Below are 19,851 nucleotides of genomic sequence, written 5' to 3' on the forward strand. Positions count from 1 at the left end.
ATAATTGAGAGGGGGGAAAGGGGCCCACGGACGTATGTGTTTCCTAAACAAATATTTTTTTTTTGATGCCAGGAAATGGCAAATAGAATAATTTAAAGTTAATAATTTGTACTATTAAATATTTTTACTCATGGGCCCCGAGAATCGTCATTGTTTACCCCCCCCCCCTTTACAGCGCCCCTGCCTATCCTAACATACCATATCCAGGGTCATGTGTTTATTTTCAATCACTTTTTTCAAGTTTTCCAGGTATACTTCTAAAAGCTAAATTTAAGCACTTTAAGGACCTTGAGTGTACCCTGAATTTTCATACAAAAATGTATTCTCTAAAAATTTGTTTCAAGATGAAATTAATAAAATGATACTCAGCTGTGCTATTTTAATGTTTATTTCAATACACTATGGGAGAGATTTCCAGACACGGCTTCAAACTTGTCCTAGAGTTGTGTTCTGCTGGTGTTTATGTCCATGATTTGTATCTGCTTAAGAAAATGTCTCTCTGAAATGGTACTACTTTGTCCCATATAACACAAGGTATATACTTGTAAAGACATTTATTGAAATTAATTTTGTTGATCACAGAAATAGTACAGTTATCAGTTTTTGAACAACAGACACTGAAGTGTGTAAAGTGTTTGTGGTATAAACTGATGTGTTCTACAAAATAAGAGTTCAAAATCCTTAAGATCACATTCCAAGTAATTTAAACTTCACACAGCACACAGACAGTAACTGAAATAATCTGTATAAAACAATCCTAAACTTTTCACTAAATAGTAGTGAAAGCTGATTTTAAGACAAAGCATGCATTTGATGAAATACTCATCTTTGCAATCTCAGCAATTTACCAATGCACTGGAAATCTTAAAAAGTAAAACAGCTCACACAGTTAAGCCAAAGTCCCCACACAGAGAAATAAAATTGTGCGTTTATTTGGTGGGAACAAGGTGAAGTATTTACAAAGCAGCCACTTTTACTTCAACTGAAACTGAGTTCAGTGCTGGGTCCATTTGATGCTCTTGATATCAATGCCTTCCTGGACCATCTCCCACAAAGGACTAATAGGGCAAAGACAAAACAATAAACATCATAACATTCATTTGTCCTTTAGACTAATGTTTCATAAAGCAGACAAACTTTAAAAATAACAAATCTCTTACCTCATCTCCCTTAGCCGTTTAACATGTTGAATGCATTTATCTGCTGTGTAGTCTACTTCCTCCTCTGTGGTAAATCTTCCAATTCCAAACCTAAAAAAAAAAACATTGGTTGTGCTTACAGAGAAGTTTTAACTTTGCACTGACGATCTTTATCACAGAATACAACAAAGGGAAAAGAAGTCTATGCATTTAGATTCATGTTATTTAGCGACAAACCTAATAGACGAATGTGCCAAGTCCTCATCTGTTCCTATTGCTCTTAAAACATACGAGGGCTCCAAGGAAGCAGAGGTGCAGGCACTTAAAAAAAGTCATATTAGGAACTCAAGTCAGCATATTTAGGATAATATTGGCTTATTTAGGTTAGTGTGGTTTTTAAACAACTGACCTTCCAGATGAAAGCGCAACATCTTTTAGGGCCATCAACAGACTCTCACCCTCAACATAGGCGAATGATAAATTAATGCATCCTAAAATAGAAACAAAAAAGTGTTTTATATTAAAATCTGCAGAACGCAGAATGACATCAGGTAACAGTAAAGCCGAATCTCACCTGGGTACCTCAGTTCTGGGTCTCCATTCATCACAACATCAGGAATCTCAGACATGATCTTCTGCACAAGGCGCTTTGCAAGTATGGTCACACGATTGTGGTCATACTAAAAAAAAAATTAGTAGAAGGGTAAAAACCAGTGGTCATGCATCTTCGCCATTACAAACGGTTCCTCATAGCTGTACCTCCATCTCTTGCAGGGCGACCTCACAAGCAGCTCCAAGTCCCACAGCTAGAGGTGTGGGTACAGTCCCTGAGCGCAGGCCCCGTTCTTGACCCCCTCCACTCTGCAAAGGCTCAATACGAACTCTGGGCCTTTTCCTTACGTACAAAGCACCAACTCCTAATAAAATGACAGTATGTTTAATAAAAATAATAATAATAATAATACACAAACATGCAAAGTGGGGTAAAATGTATAATGCATTACCTTTGGGCCCATAGATCTTATGTGCGCTGATGGACATCAGATCCACTTTCCAGTCAATGACATCAATAGGAATCTTTCCCACAGCCTGAGCCGCGTCAGTGTGCAGGAAGACATTCTTGGATCTACACAGATTACCTAAAATATAGTAAAGCACTGGCATGAATGCATTGAAGCCAGACAGCTATGAACTTTGAGAATAAAGCGATAATAAAGCCTACCTATATCTCTGATTGGCTGTTTGACCCCAATCTCATTGTTGATGGTCATGATTGACACCAAGCTTGTATCAGGTCGGATCATTTCCTCTAGGTGCTAAGAAAAGAAAATATATGTATCAGAAAATTTTGAAGTGATAAAAAAGACAGAGGTAACTTTTTACACACTTTTAACATAACAACTTACCTGTAAGTCAATGATCCCATTACTTTTCACTGGTAAATAGGTTACATCAAAGCCTTCTGCTTCTAAAACACGACAGGAATCTAGCACACACTTGTGTTCTGTCTGTGTGGTAATGATGTGCTTTTTCCTAGCCTTATAAAACCTAGCAACACCCTGAAATAAAACAAATCAAGAGATATTAAGTTAAAGTAGTCATCACAGACAGGGCTGCCCTGTCCAACAGGCAATACAGGTGATTGCCTGGGGCCCCACAACAAAACAAGGGCCTCAAAGCATAAAAATAATTATCATTACACAATAAATACAAAACATCAGTATAAATAAAGACAGAAAACATTACAAAAGTGGGCTCATTTGCATAATTTTTGTGTGTTTTAACTTGCATGGTCTTGCCTAGGGCCCCATAACCCCATGGGCCAGCCCTGATCACAGAAACATTTTACTTTGGACCTATGCAAAACTTGATTTACTGGTATACTGTGGTGGTGGTATATACCAAGTCACACAAAACAAAAGTTTTAGGCCACCATTAGATTTGTTTGTTTTTGCAATGGTATCCTTATTTTTGACCTAAATGTAGGAGAAACTAAAGCTAATGGTAGTCGTAATGCAAGGGACAGGAGTGAGCAGGTTTGACTGCCATTTTAATGTTTATTATGAAATCCAGGAAGTCCAGCATAATTTGTACAGTTAGCGGTTGCCATAATAGCTGGTACAAATGCAGAAAATCTCTACAAAACATTTGTTTTTAACTATAATACACGCATAAGAGCTGAATGTGTATGTGGCGCATGTGCACCCATGATCTGTATCCACACATCCATCCAGTAAAACCTTTCAGAGAAACTGCCAGTAAACAATAAATACAATAACTGTTTAAAAAGAACTAATATTATGGTGATAAAAATATGCTGATTTATTTATTCTGCTACTATACATTGATACAAAAATGCGAAAGGGGACAGAGAATGAAAAACCATTTTCACCTTGTCTTTGTTGAATAATGGTAGTCTACCCACATTCTCAAACATACAAAAAGTGCTAGACATGCTAAACATCTCAGTCTCATAGAAATTCCTTTTTTAGAAATGTCAGCCAGAAAAAACGGCCCAATCTGAAAAACTGATGCTTATGACATCACAGGCATCTCACTGCCCCTCCACTTTAAAATAATTGGCTACATTTTTTGAGTGGCAGCAAAGTCAGTCAATCAGTAATAAGATTGCAAGTTAAGCCAGTAGGGGGAGCCAAATAGGTGCAAAACCACTTGTTTAAAATCCCCCACCCTAATAGAGTTATCTGAGGTTTTTAGGAAGCTTCTAAGGCATTACAGACCCAAACAAAAAATTTGTCGTCTACATGTCACATCACAGAACAAGGATAAATACCCTGTTCAATCATTCTATGTCACCTTTAATCTTTTCATAGTTCTTAATGTGTTTGCGAGTACTTTTGTTATGTTTTAAATGAAAAAACAAATCATTTTAAAATAAGCAAATCATTTCATAAGCTCATGTCTCCATCTAGTGCGTAAGAAGCAGTGTAATAATATTTTCATAAAACGTAAACAATACTGAATACATGTTATAGTTTAATATGTGTATTATGGTTTGTTTAAATAACTTTCAATGTGTTGAATGAGAAAGATACTGCTGACTGTGGACCGCATGAAGCTTGATGTGTCGCCATCAAAACTCAAACAAAAATTCCAATTTATAAAAACCTCACACCAGAGGGACAGTTGTGACATTTTAAACCATCACATGAAAAGGTTCAAAAGAAAAATGTCAAGAATTTGTGATGTACAAACACTCAACTGACTTTCCAATGGTAAAGATGGTATGCCTGTGCTTTTATAGTTGTGCATTGAAGACCCGTCACCCGCGAGCAAAAATATCAAATTAATATATCTTAATATGTTGAGGACACTTCTTAATTTCATCCTCCCACTGGGTTATACATGGCAGGAGATGTAAATATTTACCACAACTGTTTAAATCATGTTTTATGCGAGCTCCAACTGCACCGTTTTCAACCGGCTGGGTATTAAAACGGACGTCTCGCACAAAAAAGGGAAAATACTTCACATCTCTTACTTTTGCCTTAAAAAAAATAAGGCGGATAGTGACCATAAATATTTCTCTTTATAAGAATACAACATGGATGGTCATTAAAACTTGTGGCCTAAGAATTTTGACAACCATACTTTCACTATTAAAGGCGAAGTGCACCATTAATGAAAAACACTTGGGAAAAGGGAGTCGGGCTGATTCCCAAAACACACTTGTAGCCAATCAGCAGTAAGGTGCGTGTCTACTAGGGATGCAACAATAAAGTAAGGCACGGTTCAATACAATTTTCGGTTCTTATCCATGGAATCCATTATCCAAGGAACACAAATTTTATATGCAACACAATGTTTCATCAAAGTAGAATATCTGAATCCATCTCAATACAAACATATCGCGTACCTACATTACCAAAATAAACAGTGCAACGACCCTTTCAGACCCTTTGCCTCCTGCAGCTGTTTGCATCTCGTGGTAAAGCAGTAAAGTTACCGATGTTTATTTGGGTTTTTGTTCTTGCTGATCCAGGCAGTTTTTGCTGTTGTTGTTATTAAAGATGCCTTTAGTTTTGTGGCTCCTGTGTAGGTTGTCAATTCAGCAGAAAAGTTTGCCATTCTCGCTGTTTACAGACAGGAGGTGAGCGCACGTGAACGCGCCGATTACGTATGGTGTCTGCGTGGACTAGCTGCGCGGTGGGAATTCAAATTACGCTTACGTATGAGGGACAAAAAAGGAAATCTATGATTTGTTGAACATTTTTTGGTCCTACGCCTTTCACAGATGACATAAATTTCTACAAATACATTTAAACAACTTAACATAGTGATTGCTATCAGGATGTGAGGAGACTTCTAACCAGCATAACTAAAAATGTTTCAGGATCAAATCTGTTACCCTACCTTTAAGAAGCAAAAAAAAAATGTGTATACATCTCTTTATTTTATGTAAATGCAAAAATCATCTTACACATTTCTAGTGTATAGATAAAATTATATAAGATATAATTAAATAAAGATATATAAAAAATGATATCTTATTCAAACTGGGGAACACGTGAATTCTTTACATGTGGGGCGGGTCTATCAAAAGAAGTTCCGGATTCTATTGGGGTTAGGGGTGTGTTTGTTTAGGTGATTTCAAATGTCAACATTGGCTTTCAGAGATCATGGACCCTGCCTTTAATCTTACTATTGCTTAAAGGTGACATAGAATGATTGAATGGAGTATTTATCCTTGTTCTGTGATGTGACATGTAGACAAAAATGTTTTGTTTGGGTCTGTAATGCCTTAGAAGCTTCCTAAAAACCTCTCTCAGATAGCTCTATTAGGGTGGAGGATTTTAAACAAGTGGTTTTGCACCTATTTGGCTCCACCTACTGGCTTAACTTGCAATCTCATTACTGATTGGCTGGCTTTGCTGCCACTCAAAAAATGTAGCCAATTATTTTAAGTGGAGGGGCAGTTAGATGCCTGTGATGTCACAAGCATCAGTTTTTCAGATTGGGCTGTTTTCTGGCTGACATTTCTAGGAATTTCTATGAGACTGAGATGTTTAGCACTTTTTGTATGTTTGTGAATGTGGGTAGACTACCATTATTCAACAAAGACAAGGTAAAAAGGGTTTTTCATTCTCTGTCCCCTTTAACAATAAGGAGATACTTACTTTGATGGCCATATTGTTAGATTCTGTTGCACCGCTGGTAAACACAATCTCTCTTGGGTCAGCACCAATAAGACATGCTACTTGCTGAAAAGGAAACAAACACGTATAAACATTATGGTTTGACATCAATAAATGAAGCAATCTAAGCATTATTTGGGGTCATTCAGTATTTTCAAACGAAGTTTGGTGGGAAGTTTAAAAAATAGTTTACTTTTCTTGCTTTTTCCATTGCACTCTCACTTTCCCATCCATAAACATGAGTCCTGGAATGTGGGTTGCCATAGTAATTCACTTGATAGGGAAGCATCGAATCCAAAACCCTTGGGTCCTGTTGAATCATTTGTGAACAATGTTTAATCCAAAAAACTAATAACACAAATCTCAACGTGCATTAATGGTATTTCTTTCAATTTAATCACAAAGCAGATTAGTACCATCGGTGTAGTTGCTTGAAAGTCCATATAGAGAGGTCTGAGTTCATCCTTTTCTAGGTCCCTACTTTTGATCACCTCTGCGGGAGAAAAAGATCGGTGTGTTTATTAGCACTCTGTGCTTTCCTGATCAAAGCAGACTGTAATTCATAAAGTAAATGTGACTTATAATAATAAAATGTAGCCATACAAAACGCTCAATGACGTTTTTAACGTCACATGCCAGTGTGCTAACAAGCATGCTAGCAAATTGTATCGGAGTAGATGCTAAGTTTAACTGCGTCACTACTGAGATTGATATCTAAGTGTCTAAAGATTTAAATGTGCTGTACCTTTTTGTCGTTGCACAGTGTTGCCAGAGCTTTGAGTGTAGCTCAGTCGAGGGCTGCAGTTGACACACATGGAGCCAAAAAGTTTCCTCGACAGTGTCGTGTTCATCATCTTTGAGCAATCTGTATGTTTTTATAACAAAAATTGACAAGAAATATATAGACAATGGCTTCCTTCGGTGCTTCGCTCCGAAGTCAGTTCATTAGACCTTTAGATAAATGGCTTTATTTCGAGCAGTGTCTTCTCAGCTTGCATCAGGGAACTGCGTGTTGTAACATTCGTGTAATGCTTACACAAGGCACAGAAGAAAGCACTGTTATGAAAATTCTAATTGGTTATCTGGCGTCTTGTAGGCGGGATTTTGTATGACGTTGAGCAGATTGATTGGTTGGTTGAAAAATTAAATGGGCCGATTTCTTTGACCGGAAACTGTAAACGTGAACCAATACAATACGGTACTGGGTTGCTCTGTCCTTGGCAGTAGCATTTAAATAAATCAGTCGATTTTACTTACTGCGGGTTATGTTTGTACTTCTATTAGTATTAAAAATATTACTTGTATATAATTAATTCATTCAAAGCATCGTTTATCGAAAAATTGTCTAAAATGAAGTTTTTCTTTTTTCCTTCAAACCACATTGACACAAACTGCTTAAAAACAATGGTGATTTTTTTTTTACCAATTTTACATCACTTAAAGGGGACATATCATGAGAATCTGTCTTTTTTCCATGTTTTAGTGCTATAATTGGGTCCCAGTGCTTCTATCATCCTAGAAAACGTGAAAAAATAACAACCCAGTAACTTTTTATTGGTTGAAAAATTAAATGGGCCGATTTCTTTGACCGGAAACTGTAAACGTGAACCAATACAATACGGTAACTGGGTTGCTCTGTCCTTGGCAGTAGCATTTAAATAAATCAGTCGAATTTACTTACTGCGGGTTATGTTTGTACTTCTATTACTATTAAAAATATTACTTGTATATAATTAATTTATTCAAAGCATCGTTTATCGAAAAAATAAGTCTAAAATTAAGTTTTTCTTTTTTCCTTCAAACCACATTGACACAAACTGCTTAAAAACAATGGTGATTTTTTTTAACCAATTTTACATCACTTAAAGGGGACATATCCTGAGAATCGGTCTTTTTTCCATGTTTTAGTGCTATAATTGGGTTCCCAGTGCTTCTATCATCCTAGAAAACGTGAAAAAATAACAACCCAGTAACTTAGTTTTGGTAAACCATTCTCTGCAAGCATGTGAAATTTGGCTCCCCTTGTGATGTCAGAAGGGCATAATACCACCCCTTAATCTGCACTATCCAACCAAAACACTGCCATTTAGTGCAGAGGTCATCTTATTTAAAAGGACACACTGAAAAAACAGCACTTTTTTGCTCACACCTACAAGTGGCAATTTTAACATGCTGTAATCAATTATCTATATGGTATTTTAAGCTAATAAACTTCACATACATACTCTGGAGACACCAAAGATGTATTTATCATCTTTAAAAAGTCTTGTGAAGTGTCCCCTCTAATGCATTATCTGATTGTACTGACACAAATGCTCAGGCTCCACTGAACTTACATGCATTGCCAGAAATCTCACCATGTCCCATGATTTCTAAAAAATATAGAAATAGAAATGACATATGCTAAAATAGCCAAATATCCAACATGATTGGATTAACCAGATTGTTTCCTAGGCAGTTATTTTCCTAAATGTTTTACTTTATTTAATGTTGATTCAAAAGTTGAGTCCATGTGCTCGCAATGCCAAAACAGAGACAATGTATTTTATAAATATAATAAGCAAATAAATTAAAACAAACCACCCAGGCAAAAAGTATATCAGTGACTGACATATATTCACATATTTTTTTAAGAATGAACAAACATTAAAATGAAGACAACCACAAGTTAGTATTTTGGCTTTATTTGAAATGAACTTTCATCAAGGACTTTACAAAATCAAATCTGGATTAGAAAAACAAGATGCCTCTAAACCTTCAGGTCTCTAAATGAACAAAAGATATTTGTCAGCCATTGAATTCCCACAGCTCATAGAGCCAAAAACTTGAATATGTTAATGTTTGATGTAAATTGTTGGGTTTCAAATCATTCAAGACTTGTATTTCGTGTGTAGCAAATTGTATACTTCCTCAAGTGGGAAACATGCCAATTAGATATATCACAAAGACAATATATGTAGACGAAAAGAATTAATAAAAGATCAAGACAAAATTCAATAAGTAGACTGTACATAGGAAACTTTTTAAATCACAGAACTTCTTTCTTTTAAATGTCCAAGACCAGTAAGGACACTATGCAGGTGAAACTTTAAACCTTACCAGTTTTGTAACCAACTTAAAAGGTAACAAAACAACTGTGCCTCAGTTTGCAGAACTGTTACTTTTGTCCAAAAGTTAAAAAGAAATATTGAAAAATGTTTTGAAGAGTGAGGGATCACCGGCGACTGGGCATAAGAAGCTGTGTGGCTTGCACAGACTCTGGGAAAAGATTGTGATATGTAGGAAGAGGGACGTAAGCTGCTGTGATCATTTTACCTGCAAAGATAATGAAATATAAAATGAGAGATATAAGAAATGAGACTAAATTGCATTTTAAGGTGGATTAACAAAACAAACAATGATTTAAATGGAGCTAAATGCTAAAACTAATTGAACTAAAATCAACACTGAGAGTTACCTCCAAACCAGCGTCCATGTAATGCACTAACTGCAGCCATAGCAGCAGGAATGGTTGGACACTTCACATAGACATTACCCTGGTATAAGGAATCAAGACAATATTTAAGATTACAAATTATGGCAAACAACCAACACATTGACAATATATTACTTTAAGGAAGATTCCTACTTCAGCGGATTTCTTGTCCACATATATATGTATGACTCCTCCATGTTTGTTACACTCCTCAATGACATCATCCTGAATTTCAACTTCCCAACCATGCTCATTTTCTCTGTAAAAATAAAGATTAATTAAATGTACAATATATTCCAGTGTATTTTCTTATGATATGCATGTAATTTTTCCCACTACTTACGAGTTTGGATTAAACATGTTGGAAAGCTGGAAGCAGTGTGTTGCGATTGGTTGGGATGGTAGATTCAAAGCTTGGTTTGTGGGCACATTAATGTTAAAACTCAACCCAGGGTTCATAGCAGCTATAAAAACAGAATCACAAAACCTCAAAAACGATTATCTTACTAAAACATTTACTAAAGGTAAAGCAAAGACACTGACCAGTAGCAGCAGCCATGGCTACCATTGAGCCACTCATCTGAAGAGCCTGCTGTGCAGCGGGTGGAATCTGCAGACCAGTACCTTACAACACATAACAAAAAGTGAAATGTTTTAATCAACATATAAGTGTACATACATATCTGTATCAGGGAGCTACACTGCGACCAAAATGGTCGCATATGCGACCTTTTGAACTGCCGTTGCGACCCTAATTTTTAATGGGTCGCAAATGTGCTACCTAATGTTTTAGACAATATGCTATGATTTACTATGAGCATTTATTAAAACAGAAATGTGGATTTTAAGAATACGTTTTATAACATGCTCTGAGCCATCAACACGTTGGCTTCATTTTGCGTGAAAGCACGTCGTGTCTCTCCCTATCAGTGTGCGTTTGCGTGCTCAGCTGTTTCTCAATTAATTGGATGGGACGCGACGCAAGCGCAGTGTCTTCCTTGTTTCTGAACTTGAGCAGAGGTCTTTCTTCACTGAGGACACGGGACTCGTATGGTTCCGGGTTTATATTTTAAATGGTCTGTCGGGTCCGGTTAGGTCCTAGTTTAATTACTTTGGGTCCCAAGTCTGATTAATGTTGTGTTTATAACCCGAGTCGATCGAAAAACGGCCATGAGCGCTACCGCGCTAAAGCTCGAGTGCAGATTCAGCGTGCCTCCGGTTTCTATGGCGATGGTTCTTGTTACGACCACGCGCTGCATTTTCTTTCTCACATTTTTTTAATAATCTTATTATTAATTAACCATATATTTTCTAAAACCATATCCATATTAAGTTTGGACAGAGATTGTAGCAAAAAGCAATGCTAATGTCAAGCCAATTGCACTGAACGAGCAAAGCAATGTAAAGTCTGTCCCCGGGACAGCAAGTACACTTTTAAATCTGAAATAATGAGTGGATTAAGCTTTTTAAATCGGCAAGAGAGAAATAGAAAGATAGGCACTTTTACTGCTTTTGCTCTATCTAATAGAAATTATTACCATTATAACATCAGTCATAACATCAGTCACATTTATAATCTATAGACCTGCACTGTATATTAATATACTATACATAGTATTGTATTATATTGAGTTTGATAAAAGGGGTCTAATTGCTTCATATATCAGTGCAAAAACAGTAAGTGTTTTCGTGGTGCTTTGACAAACAGTGTCAGCTTTGTTAATGGCAAAGAAAGTTTGGGGTGGTTAGATTGATGAAATATAATGTGAAATTAATATTAAAACATTATTATTGTCAGTGGGTAATAATTGCCCTTTTCACCGGCTACCACCACCAAGTAAATTTCAGATCTGTGGGAAACACTGCAACGTTTAAGAAAACAAGGCGGCATGTGGTTTAAAAAGCATATCTGTATGCAATACAGTTTCATTATTGTTCATTATTATCCAGAGCGCCTTAATATAACTTGAAAAAAATATGTGCGACCAAATCATATTTTGCGCCAGTAACTGAAAAAGTTGGTAGCGCAAGTGCCACCAGTGGAAAAGGTTAGTGTAGTTCCCTGTGTATGCTGAAGTGGTAAACGGAGAGTCTATCCTTACCCTCAGCCAGTCTGGCCATTAGTTGAAGTCTCCCAGTAGTTCCCAGATCAATGCCTGTCCTTTCCAGCTCATCATTGTCCAGGAAGGAGCTTGCAGTGGATGCGTCAGTACGCTCTGTCACATGTCCTACTTTCATCGGCCTGCCCGCTAACTCAAAGCCATTAAGCTGCTCCAGAGCCTTCTTAGCACATTCAGCATCAGAAAACTTTAGAGAAACAGAAACGCTAATAAGCTCAAGCAGTCTCGGCTCATGAAGATTTTTATTCAAAAACTTTGTGCCTTATATCTGTAACAAAGCTTCAAATGCAGAAACTTACTGTGATGAAGCCGTATCCTTTGGATCTTCCTGTTTCGCTGTCCATCATCAGCTGAATACTATCAATCTGTATTATGCCAAACAAGAAGAAAATTAAAACACAATCGTACAATCAAAAAACATTGAAATAAAAATAACACAATTTACCCTTCCAAATGGTTCAAAGATCCCTCTGAGCATGTCCTCTGTTATGTTAAAATGCAATGAGCCGACATACAGCCTCATGGGTCCTGAACTGCCCTTCTGCAAGTTGTTGGCCAAAGCAGCTGCTCTGTTCTTTTCAGCCTGTTCATCAAAATAAATAACACAACGATTAGATTCACAAAACCAAGAAAAAGTAATCATTTCCATTTTATGACTGACTATGTTTGTTACCTGTGAAGCCTGGACAATGATGGGTACTCCAAGAAGTCTTTGTCCAGACAGGCCAATAGCTAAAGGTACAGAGGTGGAATCCACAAACTCAATGTAAGCAATACCCTTGGATCTTCTGGAGTTTCTGTCAGAAATGATTCGCACATCTCTCACCTTAAAAAGAAAAATAGGATGCGATGTAATTTACATTGCTGCATACTGAAAACAGTGTAGGCAAGAGAGACAAAATATTTCCCAAAACCAAATATTTATCCATTAATCAAATCATCAAAAACATTTTAGCCAAGCCCAGAAAGAAAAAGGAAATGTGCAAACACAGACTTTTCCCACTGCAGAAAAGAATTCCTCCAGGTCTCGTGGTCGGATTCTAGCTGCCAGCTGCATGCAGAACACTGTGCGTGCATCTCTCTCCTCGGGCGTGAGGTTATCAATAGGCAGTCTGTTAGCACATGACAACAAACCGTGAATAACTTCATACAGTGAGCGCAAAACATGTGCGATTTGAGGCGGAAACACACTCACCTCACAGGGCTTTTGTCTTTCTTGAAGGGACTCTTGCTTCTGGACCTTCTGCGGCTGTGAGAGAGAAACTGTGTGAGTGTTTCTGCGAATATTTTCCACATCTGACTCATACACAAAAAAAACACCCACACACAACAAAAATAGTATCATAGAAACCTTAGTTTGATGGCAGGTGGGGGGCCAGTCTTCCCCCTGGGACCACCGTTAAATTTCAGGCCAGAACTGTGATTTAAAAACAAGGTTTTTATTTTTAGTAGCTACGGCTATCGCTCTACTGCTAAATTATGCTGTTAAATATGTACTGCGAGTATAATAGGAAACACAGGGGTAAATGTTGTATGCATTACAACAAATCCCTTGTCTCTAAGGAATCTACCCAATTTTATCAATGGCCTTAAGAACGAAGACGTCATCTATAATCCTATCCATACTTACATTCTCTAAAAAAAAAAACATTTTTACACACATTAAGAGCATCTGTGAAAACCTTTTTACATGATTACAATAGTAAAATTCACATGTATAGATTAAAATCTCTGAACTGGCCAGAAGGTCAGCTGACATTAAAATAAAACCCCCCAACCAAAAGATTTCTAACGTACAAAGGAGGTTTGTAACGACCGCCACGCTCCCTGCTCCTGGAACGGCTACGGCGCCTCTCTTTGCTGCGGCTGCGCTTCCGGTCTTTACTGCGACTCCGTCTGCGGTCATGACTCTTCTTACGGTCACGACTTTTGCTTCTTTTCCTCTCCCGGCTCTTGCTTCTGCTGCGACTCTTGCTCTTCTTTTTCCTTTAAAATTAAGAAAGAATTCAGAATTTAGATTTTGCAACAACAATTTCATGCATTCAAGGGTAGTTTTTACAAATTTATGCAATTCTGTAATGCACATAAAAAAAAACACATTAAAGGAACACTTCATCCAAAAATTTTCTCATAGTCAATAAACTGCCAAATAAAAATGCAGTCATAGATTTGTAGACCAGATTAAGGGTTGTTTTAGTCATTCTGCACAGAAAACAGTCAGTCATGTGGATTTCGAGCAAACACACGACAGACTCTTAATTTTGGGTGAAATGTTCCATAACACAATGAATCCAAAAACTCACTTCTTGCTCCGCTCCTCGTGGCCATTGGTACTTAAGGACTTGTTGTCATCCTAAGCAGGGTCGATAGAAGACAGCATGAGGAGGACGGCGAAACATTTCAAGTCGTAAGGATAAAGAAGGGATGGGAACAAAAGAGAATATGATATGATCATTAAATATGAGATAATTACAGGGTTTGTGTGGGAGGACGAAAAATACAAGGGGGGACCTTTAGAAAGAAACCAACCACATGGCTGCCAATGTCGTTCTTCCTTACTGGTGCTTGTATTACTTGTTTAATACGGTCAAAAGGTCAAGTGCTATGCGGGGTATGTAAAAATAGCAGTTTTAAAGACTTCATTCATTAAGCAGCCCAACAAGTTCAGTACCAAGGCTATCTGAGCCTAAGACCCAAAGTGGCAACGCTAGCAGCCAGCCACTAAACGAGCTCCAGTGGTGGATGCCATTCCAGTGATCTTCACCCCTTTTGCCTTCGTGGATTGAAAGAGCTCGATGCCACCTCAGTCACACATCTCGCCCTGAAGCAAACAGGGATTCACACGGCTTAGTAATAGCGACTCCCACAGACCATCTAAAGTTGAGTTTTTCTTTATTTTTACCTACTGAGCAGCATCTATTTAAAAGAGACTATATCGTTTACAACAACAACATAATGTAGGTTACGATGAATGTTATGTCACTATATGCTCAATACCATCATTTCCTATTTGTAAGACCGTAGAAATAGGCATTTATAAGTATGTTAATGTCATCAGCATGCAAACACTTACTTTTTCTCCTAAAAAGGCAAGTAAAATTTGCCTGGCCTGTAAGTTAAAATGCTTTTCATTTAAAGTCTTTTTTTAAGTGGTGTAAAAGCCAACTCCGGGATCTCAGCACTGTGGTCTGATATTTTCAGTGGAAGCCTGAAAAATATTTCATGCAATCTACGCAATTTGAATGTCTACCTCTTTTTATGACTGATATGGATAAATACCATGCATAAAATAACATGAATATAGTCTCCACAGAGTTTATACCAGCTTTTATGCGAATCCACTGTATTTATTCTGGCGGTACCTATATAATTCTGCCTATGTGTTTCAACCAAGGGTACCACAGTACATCAATATATTGGGCAATTACTACCTTCATTTTTTTGACAGTTCACACTGGAATTCATGGGAGTAGAGGTGAGATATAGGCAAGTCTACAAAGAGAGATAGATGGGCAATTTATTCATTGAAACCACTATGACAGAAACAAACAAGTTATTGATCTGACAATAAAGACTTTGAGAAAACAAGTCTGGTTAGCAGTTTCAATTGAAAGATATTCACATTCCTTTACCGAGTTGGTTAACTTACACAAACACCCACCTTTTTATAAGGAGCCTCTAGCATTGCTTCAATGTCCAAATCATCGGCCATGTTGTTGTTGTTGTTAATCTGCAGGCAAGGAAGACCATACCGTTTATTTGTAAACAAACTATTTTAGCATGAAGATCACATTTTTATTAACCTTTTGTTGCTTAAACCAAATACTTTATATACACACTTTACACTGACTATGTTGTACTTAGGCCTTGTATTTTCGACATGGACAGGGTCATGAAATCGTACGTTAAATTTAGCTTCCTGGCTAACTTTCCAGTTTACACACAATCGCAAACATTCTCAATATTAATCAAATTGTAAATACTTTAATACAACAGAAGAACGTAAAATAAACGTTTATGTCCGTTTAAATTGCACGTGTCCAGATTTCATACTTGCAGATGAATTTTTTTTGCATTTGCTTTGTTAGCATTGATGCTAATCTGCTAAAGTGGCTTCGTCTTGACAAACAAGATGCACTTACCTACCACATAGATCCCAAATACCATAATTAAAACTTGTAAACATGTAAAAAATAAACAGAAGTTGCGTTATTATAAATCCAAAGAAAAGTAGCTAATAACTGTTCCGTCTTACCTCTGAAACTGCGGCCTAGAGAAATATACAGTCGCGAGTCCACAAACGAGCGACTAAAACAAATCCACAGACCGCTTCCGGATGAGGTATAAACCAGTACGAGCACAAACAAACTGAAAAATAAACGTATTTCAACCAAATTTACTCGTTTCCAGTAATAAAATTTAGAAGACGTGTGTCGCGGTTGTGAACGACAAAACTGACTGGCGGCAAACAGTTACTGCGCTGCGCGTGCCCGTCTCCCCCGTGTTGCATAAGTGCCGATGCGCTGGATCCTCCACAAGAGGGAACTCTCACTAAACAAAATTATAACGGAAACTGAATTACAGTTGTCTGTCTGTCGGTCGGTCGGTCTGTCTGTCTGTCTGTCTGTCTGTCTGTCTGTCTGTCTGTCTGTCTGTCTGTCTGTCTGTCTGTCACTATAAGGGTCATTTTACGGAAATGTCAATTTTTCTCTATCTATATTACACTTGAAAAACCCTTTAGGGTTACACTTTTTTATATTTTAAAATGAAACAATATGTTATTTGAACAATTACACCTTCTTGAGCCATCAATGGAGCAATTTTTATTAATTAATTGGAATTCCAAGCACCACAGAAGTGCTCGTCCCCATAGTCATGTACAGAGGGAAAATGCTTTAGTTTGAGACCAAAAACAGTGTTTTCTTCCATTTAAAATACAATAAATAAATTACATTAAAAGACAAAATGCTAAATAAATATTATAAAATGTATAATGAAAGTAGTGGTCCCCTGGAGTTGTGTCACTGGTGTTACCTTTAACAAAAAAGCTCTTATTTTTAAATAAAAATCACACTGATGACATCACTTGACTTTCTTCGTTCAATTTCCTGGAGATCAATTAAGAGACGCCCATATAAGTCCACTGTCTCTTTTCAGTTATCAGAAATCTTCTAATTTATCTCATGATTTATCTCATGATTAAAAGCTTTCATTTGAAGCTTTTAGTTTAAGTCACTGGTATGACCTCCTTTATTTTTTTGGGAATTGCAAAAAACAAGAATACAAATGGATTAAACTACTTAATTTAGAAAATATATGACAACCTGTAGTTTGATACTTTGCAGCAGAAATTTTGTAAAATGCTGTTTTCATGAAAATTGTCACTGGTGTTACTGTCACTGGTGTTACCTTCCTTATGGGTAACAGCAGTGAAGATAACACCAGTGACTGGTGATTTGTTGTGTCACTGGTGTTAATGTTTTTTTTTCTTTCACATTAAATAAAATCTTTCACATGTGACATGATGATCAATTTTAATTCAGTGAATTCTGCTACACTTAAGAATTAAGTTTTAAAGCTGACAAAATGTAAAATAATATTTTGTGACAAAAAAGGTCTATGCAGTCTTGAAGTACATGCACACAAAAAAATAAAAAATCATTAAGCTGTCATTTATGTGTACTTATAAAGTCAAAGAGTAATCTAATAATGTGGTCTAAGTTTAAATGTTAGAAAGAGAAATACATTTTAAGACATCTTGCCATACCAAAAGTGGAAGTTTCAGAATGACCCAAAAATACGTAAAAACGTACTTAACTACAAGAAAATGGTAAAAAATACAATTAAATGATTTCTTGTATCTTTTATAATATATAACCATTATGAAATACCAATCTGTCTGTTTGTACAGTATATTTGTCTTGTAAAACTGCTTATCTGTTGCAGTTTATCTGGAATATTCTTACTATAAGGGTCTGGAATAATTTGATCTTTAAGTCACAAATCCATAAAGGAAATGAGGGGAAACAAAGAATAAGCAGAATTTGTTTTCTCCCAATAGGACATTAAAATCAGTGAAAATGTTAGTGCCATAGCATGAACACAAATATAGCTTTTCATAATACCACTGAGACCAAATAACACTCATATGACACTAAACAGTCATATTGTGAGAAATAGGCCTATACATATAAAACAATCATAATTTCTTGTCATTTTGTTGTGTAAAAAATGACCCCACTTTTTGGTGTAATCTTATTTTTTCCATTGACTCTTGCCACATCTTGCCTGATGTTCTGCTGCCTGCCAACTTTCCATAATTCTCTCTCTCTCTCTCTCTCTCTCTCTCTCTCTCTCTCTCTCTCTCTCTCTCTCTCTCTCTCTCTCTCTCTCTCTCTCTCTCTCTCTCTCTCTCTCTCTCTCTCTCTCTCTCTCTCTCCTCACACTGCCAAATGTAAATCTCTCTAGAGGCTTTACACAGTACGAACATGACACACATCTGGAGGACGCCAGATTCTTGACACGACCAATGCAAGACTGTTCCTGTGTGCACTGCCACCACCTTGGCCTTATTCACTTTTTCCATTATGCTCTCTCTCTCTCCCCCCTTTCTCTGTTGTTGTTGTTAGTTTTTACAGCATGGCTGTGGTGATTGTGTCCTCTTTAATCTCATGTCAAACACTTAATATGGTTATTTTTGGCATTTTGAGTATCCTTGTCTTCCACTTGTTATAAAAAGAAGTTGCATTGCATGTGTTGTACCTGTTGGGTATGTGATAAAGAAGCTAATTGTTGCTTGTACAACAGCTTGTGAGATGAATCATAGTTCAAAGCTACGAATGGCACGAACAAAACGTTTGAACAATTTTTTTACATTTAACTATATTTACTATAATGTACTGTACATTTACTGTATAAATACATTTTTTAATTCCATGCAAGAAAGATTATTTACTTGATTTGCATGCACGTGCATAGCCTGTATTCGTTAGAGCAAAGGTTGAGTGTGGAGGGGAGCATTCTTTCCATTACACAGACCAAATCAATGCACAGAGCTCCCAGCCAGCAAACCATGTCCCATCCCCCAGACCAGTGGTGGTGACAAGGAAGGGCCAGTGGAAAGAGCTGACCCAGACACAGCGCACTGGCTGGCCTAATTGCAAGCACTGGCTTCCTGCTTCTTTCCCTGGTGCTAAATACTGTTTGTGGCCATGCATGCAAAAAAATACATGCTCAACCACATAAACAATGGTCCAGCATATGTCTATTGCGTGTTATGAACCTCTAATTTGATTTTTCTAGCAGCATTCCAAGGATGCTGATGTTTAGTTTAACAGGCAGTGTGTGAGAGAGCCTTGTTATAGCTGGCATTGGATTAAACTCCACAATGCAGATGGGACACAGGTGTGGGGTTGATGGTGAGCCAGGCACAGATCCGAAAAAATAGAACATCCAGATCAACACCCACACGAAGGCATCACCAAAGTTTTGTAGGCTATTTTATTTGAATTGGTAAAATGGAGTGAAAGTATTGGTAGTTTATTGCTGACAACATCTAAACCAATCCTGATAAAGGTATAAGAGTACCTTAATTGCAAAGCTCTCCTTGGTATCATATTGGTCTCACGGGTGTAAGCAGGTCCACTAGCTGGAGCTCCAACTCTAACTTCTGTAGATTAGACATGTAGGTTTTGACTTTCTCCACACACTGAACATTGTGGTCAAAATATGTATTATTTGGTATACAGATATGTATACATTTAGTATCAATGTGTAATTTTGAGGAACTAATATGGAATATAGTGCAAAGGTGTACTTTGGGTACCAACCTAATGACAGCTGTAGACCATTGTTTTTGACAGTGTAGGAACTCGTCCCTCCAGTAGCTCCCAGAAAAGTGGAGAATTTTGTATAATAATAATAATTATAAACTGTTTTAGTGACATTTCTGAATTACTTTG

The 19,851-nt window shown here is 37.0% G+C and overlaps 2 protein-coding genes across 3 annotated transcripts; both read right to left on the minus strand.

Moving 5' to 3' along the window:
• Positions 1 to 537: 537 nt before the first annotated feature.
• nfs1 (NFS1 cysteine desulfurase) lies at positions 538 to 7,341 on the minus strand. Its single transcript, XM_065241313.1, has 13 exons — positions 7,041 to 7,341; positions 6,712 to 6,788; positions 6,489 to 6,605; positions 6,278 to 6,361; positions 2,546 to 2,698; positions 2,362 to 2,455; positions 2,144 to 2,278; positions 1,899 to 2,056; positions 1,714 to 1,819; positions 1,549 to 1,630; positions 1,377 to 1,460; positions 1,161 to 1,250; positions 538 to 1,058 (listed from the first exon to the last, which is right to left on the minus strand). Exons 1-13 carry the CDS (start codon positions 7,147 to 7,149, stop codon positions 995 to 997), a joined length of 1,353 nt encoding a protein of 450 aa, XP_065097385.1. The 5' UTR covers positions 7,150 to 7,341; the 3' UTR covers positions 538 to 994.
• A 1,622-nt stretch (positions 7,342 to 8,963) lies between these two features.
• On the minus strand, positions 8,964 to 16,397 carry rbm39a (RNA binding motif protein 39a). 2 transcript variants are annotated; one of them, XM_065241315.1, is made up of 17 exons: positions 16,146 to 16,397; positions 15,552 to 15,620; positions 15,322 to 15,382; positions 14,194 to 14,243; positions 13,688 to 13,876; positions 13,242 to 13,307; positions 13,086 to 13,139; positions 12,885 to 13,002; positions 12,564 to 12,716; positions 12,336 to 12,473; positions 12,190 to 12,255; positions 11,873 to 12,077; positions 10,314 to 10,394; positions 10,114 to 10,234; positions 9,924 to 10,029; positions 9,753 to 9,831; positions 8,964 to 9,610 (listed from the first exon to the last, which is right to left on the minus strand). In XM_065241315.1, exons 3-17 carry the CDS (start codon positions 15,325 to 15,327, stop codon positions 9,510 to 9,512), a joined length of 1,533 nt encoding a protein of 510 aa, XP_065097387.1. In that variant the 5' UTR covers positions 15,328 to 15,382; positions 15,552 to 15,620; positions 16,146 to 16,397; the 3' UTR covers positions 8,964 to 9,509. The 2 variants fall into 2 exon arrangements, with proteins under 2 accessions (XP_065097387.1, XP_065097386.1); XM_065241314.1 differs by lacking the exon at positions 15,322 to 15,382.
• Between the last annotated feature and the right edge of the window lie 3,454 nt (positions 16,398 to 19,851).

This window comes from Paramisgurnus dabryanus, chromosome 14 (genome assembly GCF_030506205.2).
Source record: "Paramisgurnus dabryanus chromosome 14, PD_genome_1.1, whole genome shotgun sequence".
NCBI classification, from domain to species: domain Eukaryota; kingdom Metazoa; phylum Chordata; class Actinopteri; order Cypriniformes; family Cobitidae; genus Paramisgurnus; species Paramisgurnus dabryanus.

Excerpts from the sequence above, each read along its gene's own strand:
- rbm39a (XM_065241314.1), bottom strand. The coding sequence starts at position 15,602 with ATGGCCGATGATTTGGACATTGAAGCAATGCTAGAGGCTCCTTATAAA. Across the intron at positions 12,717-12,884 it reads TCTTTTCTGCAGTGGGAAAA|GTGAGAGATGTGCGAATCAT; the intron begins GTCTGTGTTTGC and ends TTTCTTTTTAAG. Across the intron at positions 12,474-12,563 it reads TCATTGTCCAGGCTTCACAG|GCTGAAAAGAACAGAGCAGC; the intron begins GTAACAAACATA and ends TTTGATGAACAG.
- nfs1 (XM_065241313.1), bottom strand. The coding sequence starts at position 7,149 with ATGATGAACACGACACTGTCGAGGAAACTTTTTGGCTCCATGTGTGTC. Across the intron at positions 6,362-6,488 it reads CAATGGAAAAAGCAAGAAAA|CAAGTAGCATGTCTTATTGG; the intron begins GTAAACTATTTT and ends TTTCCTTTTCAG. Across the intron at positions 2,279-2,361 it reads ACAGCCAATCAGAGATATAG|GTAATCTGTGTAGATCCAAG; the intron begins GTAGGCTTTATT and ends ACTATATTTTAG.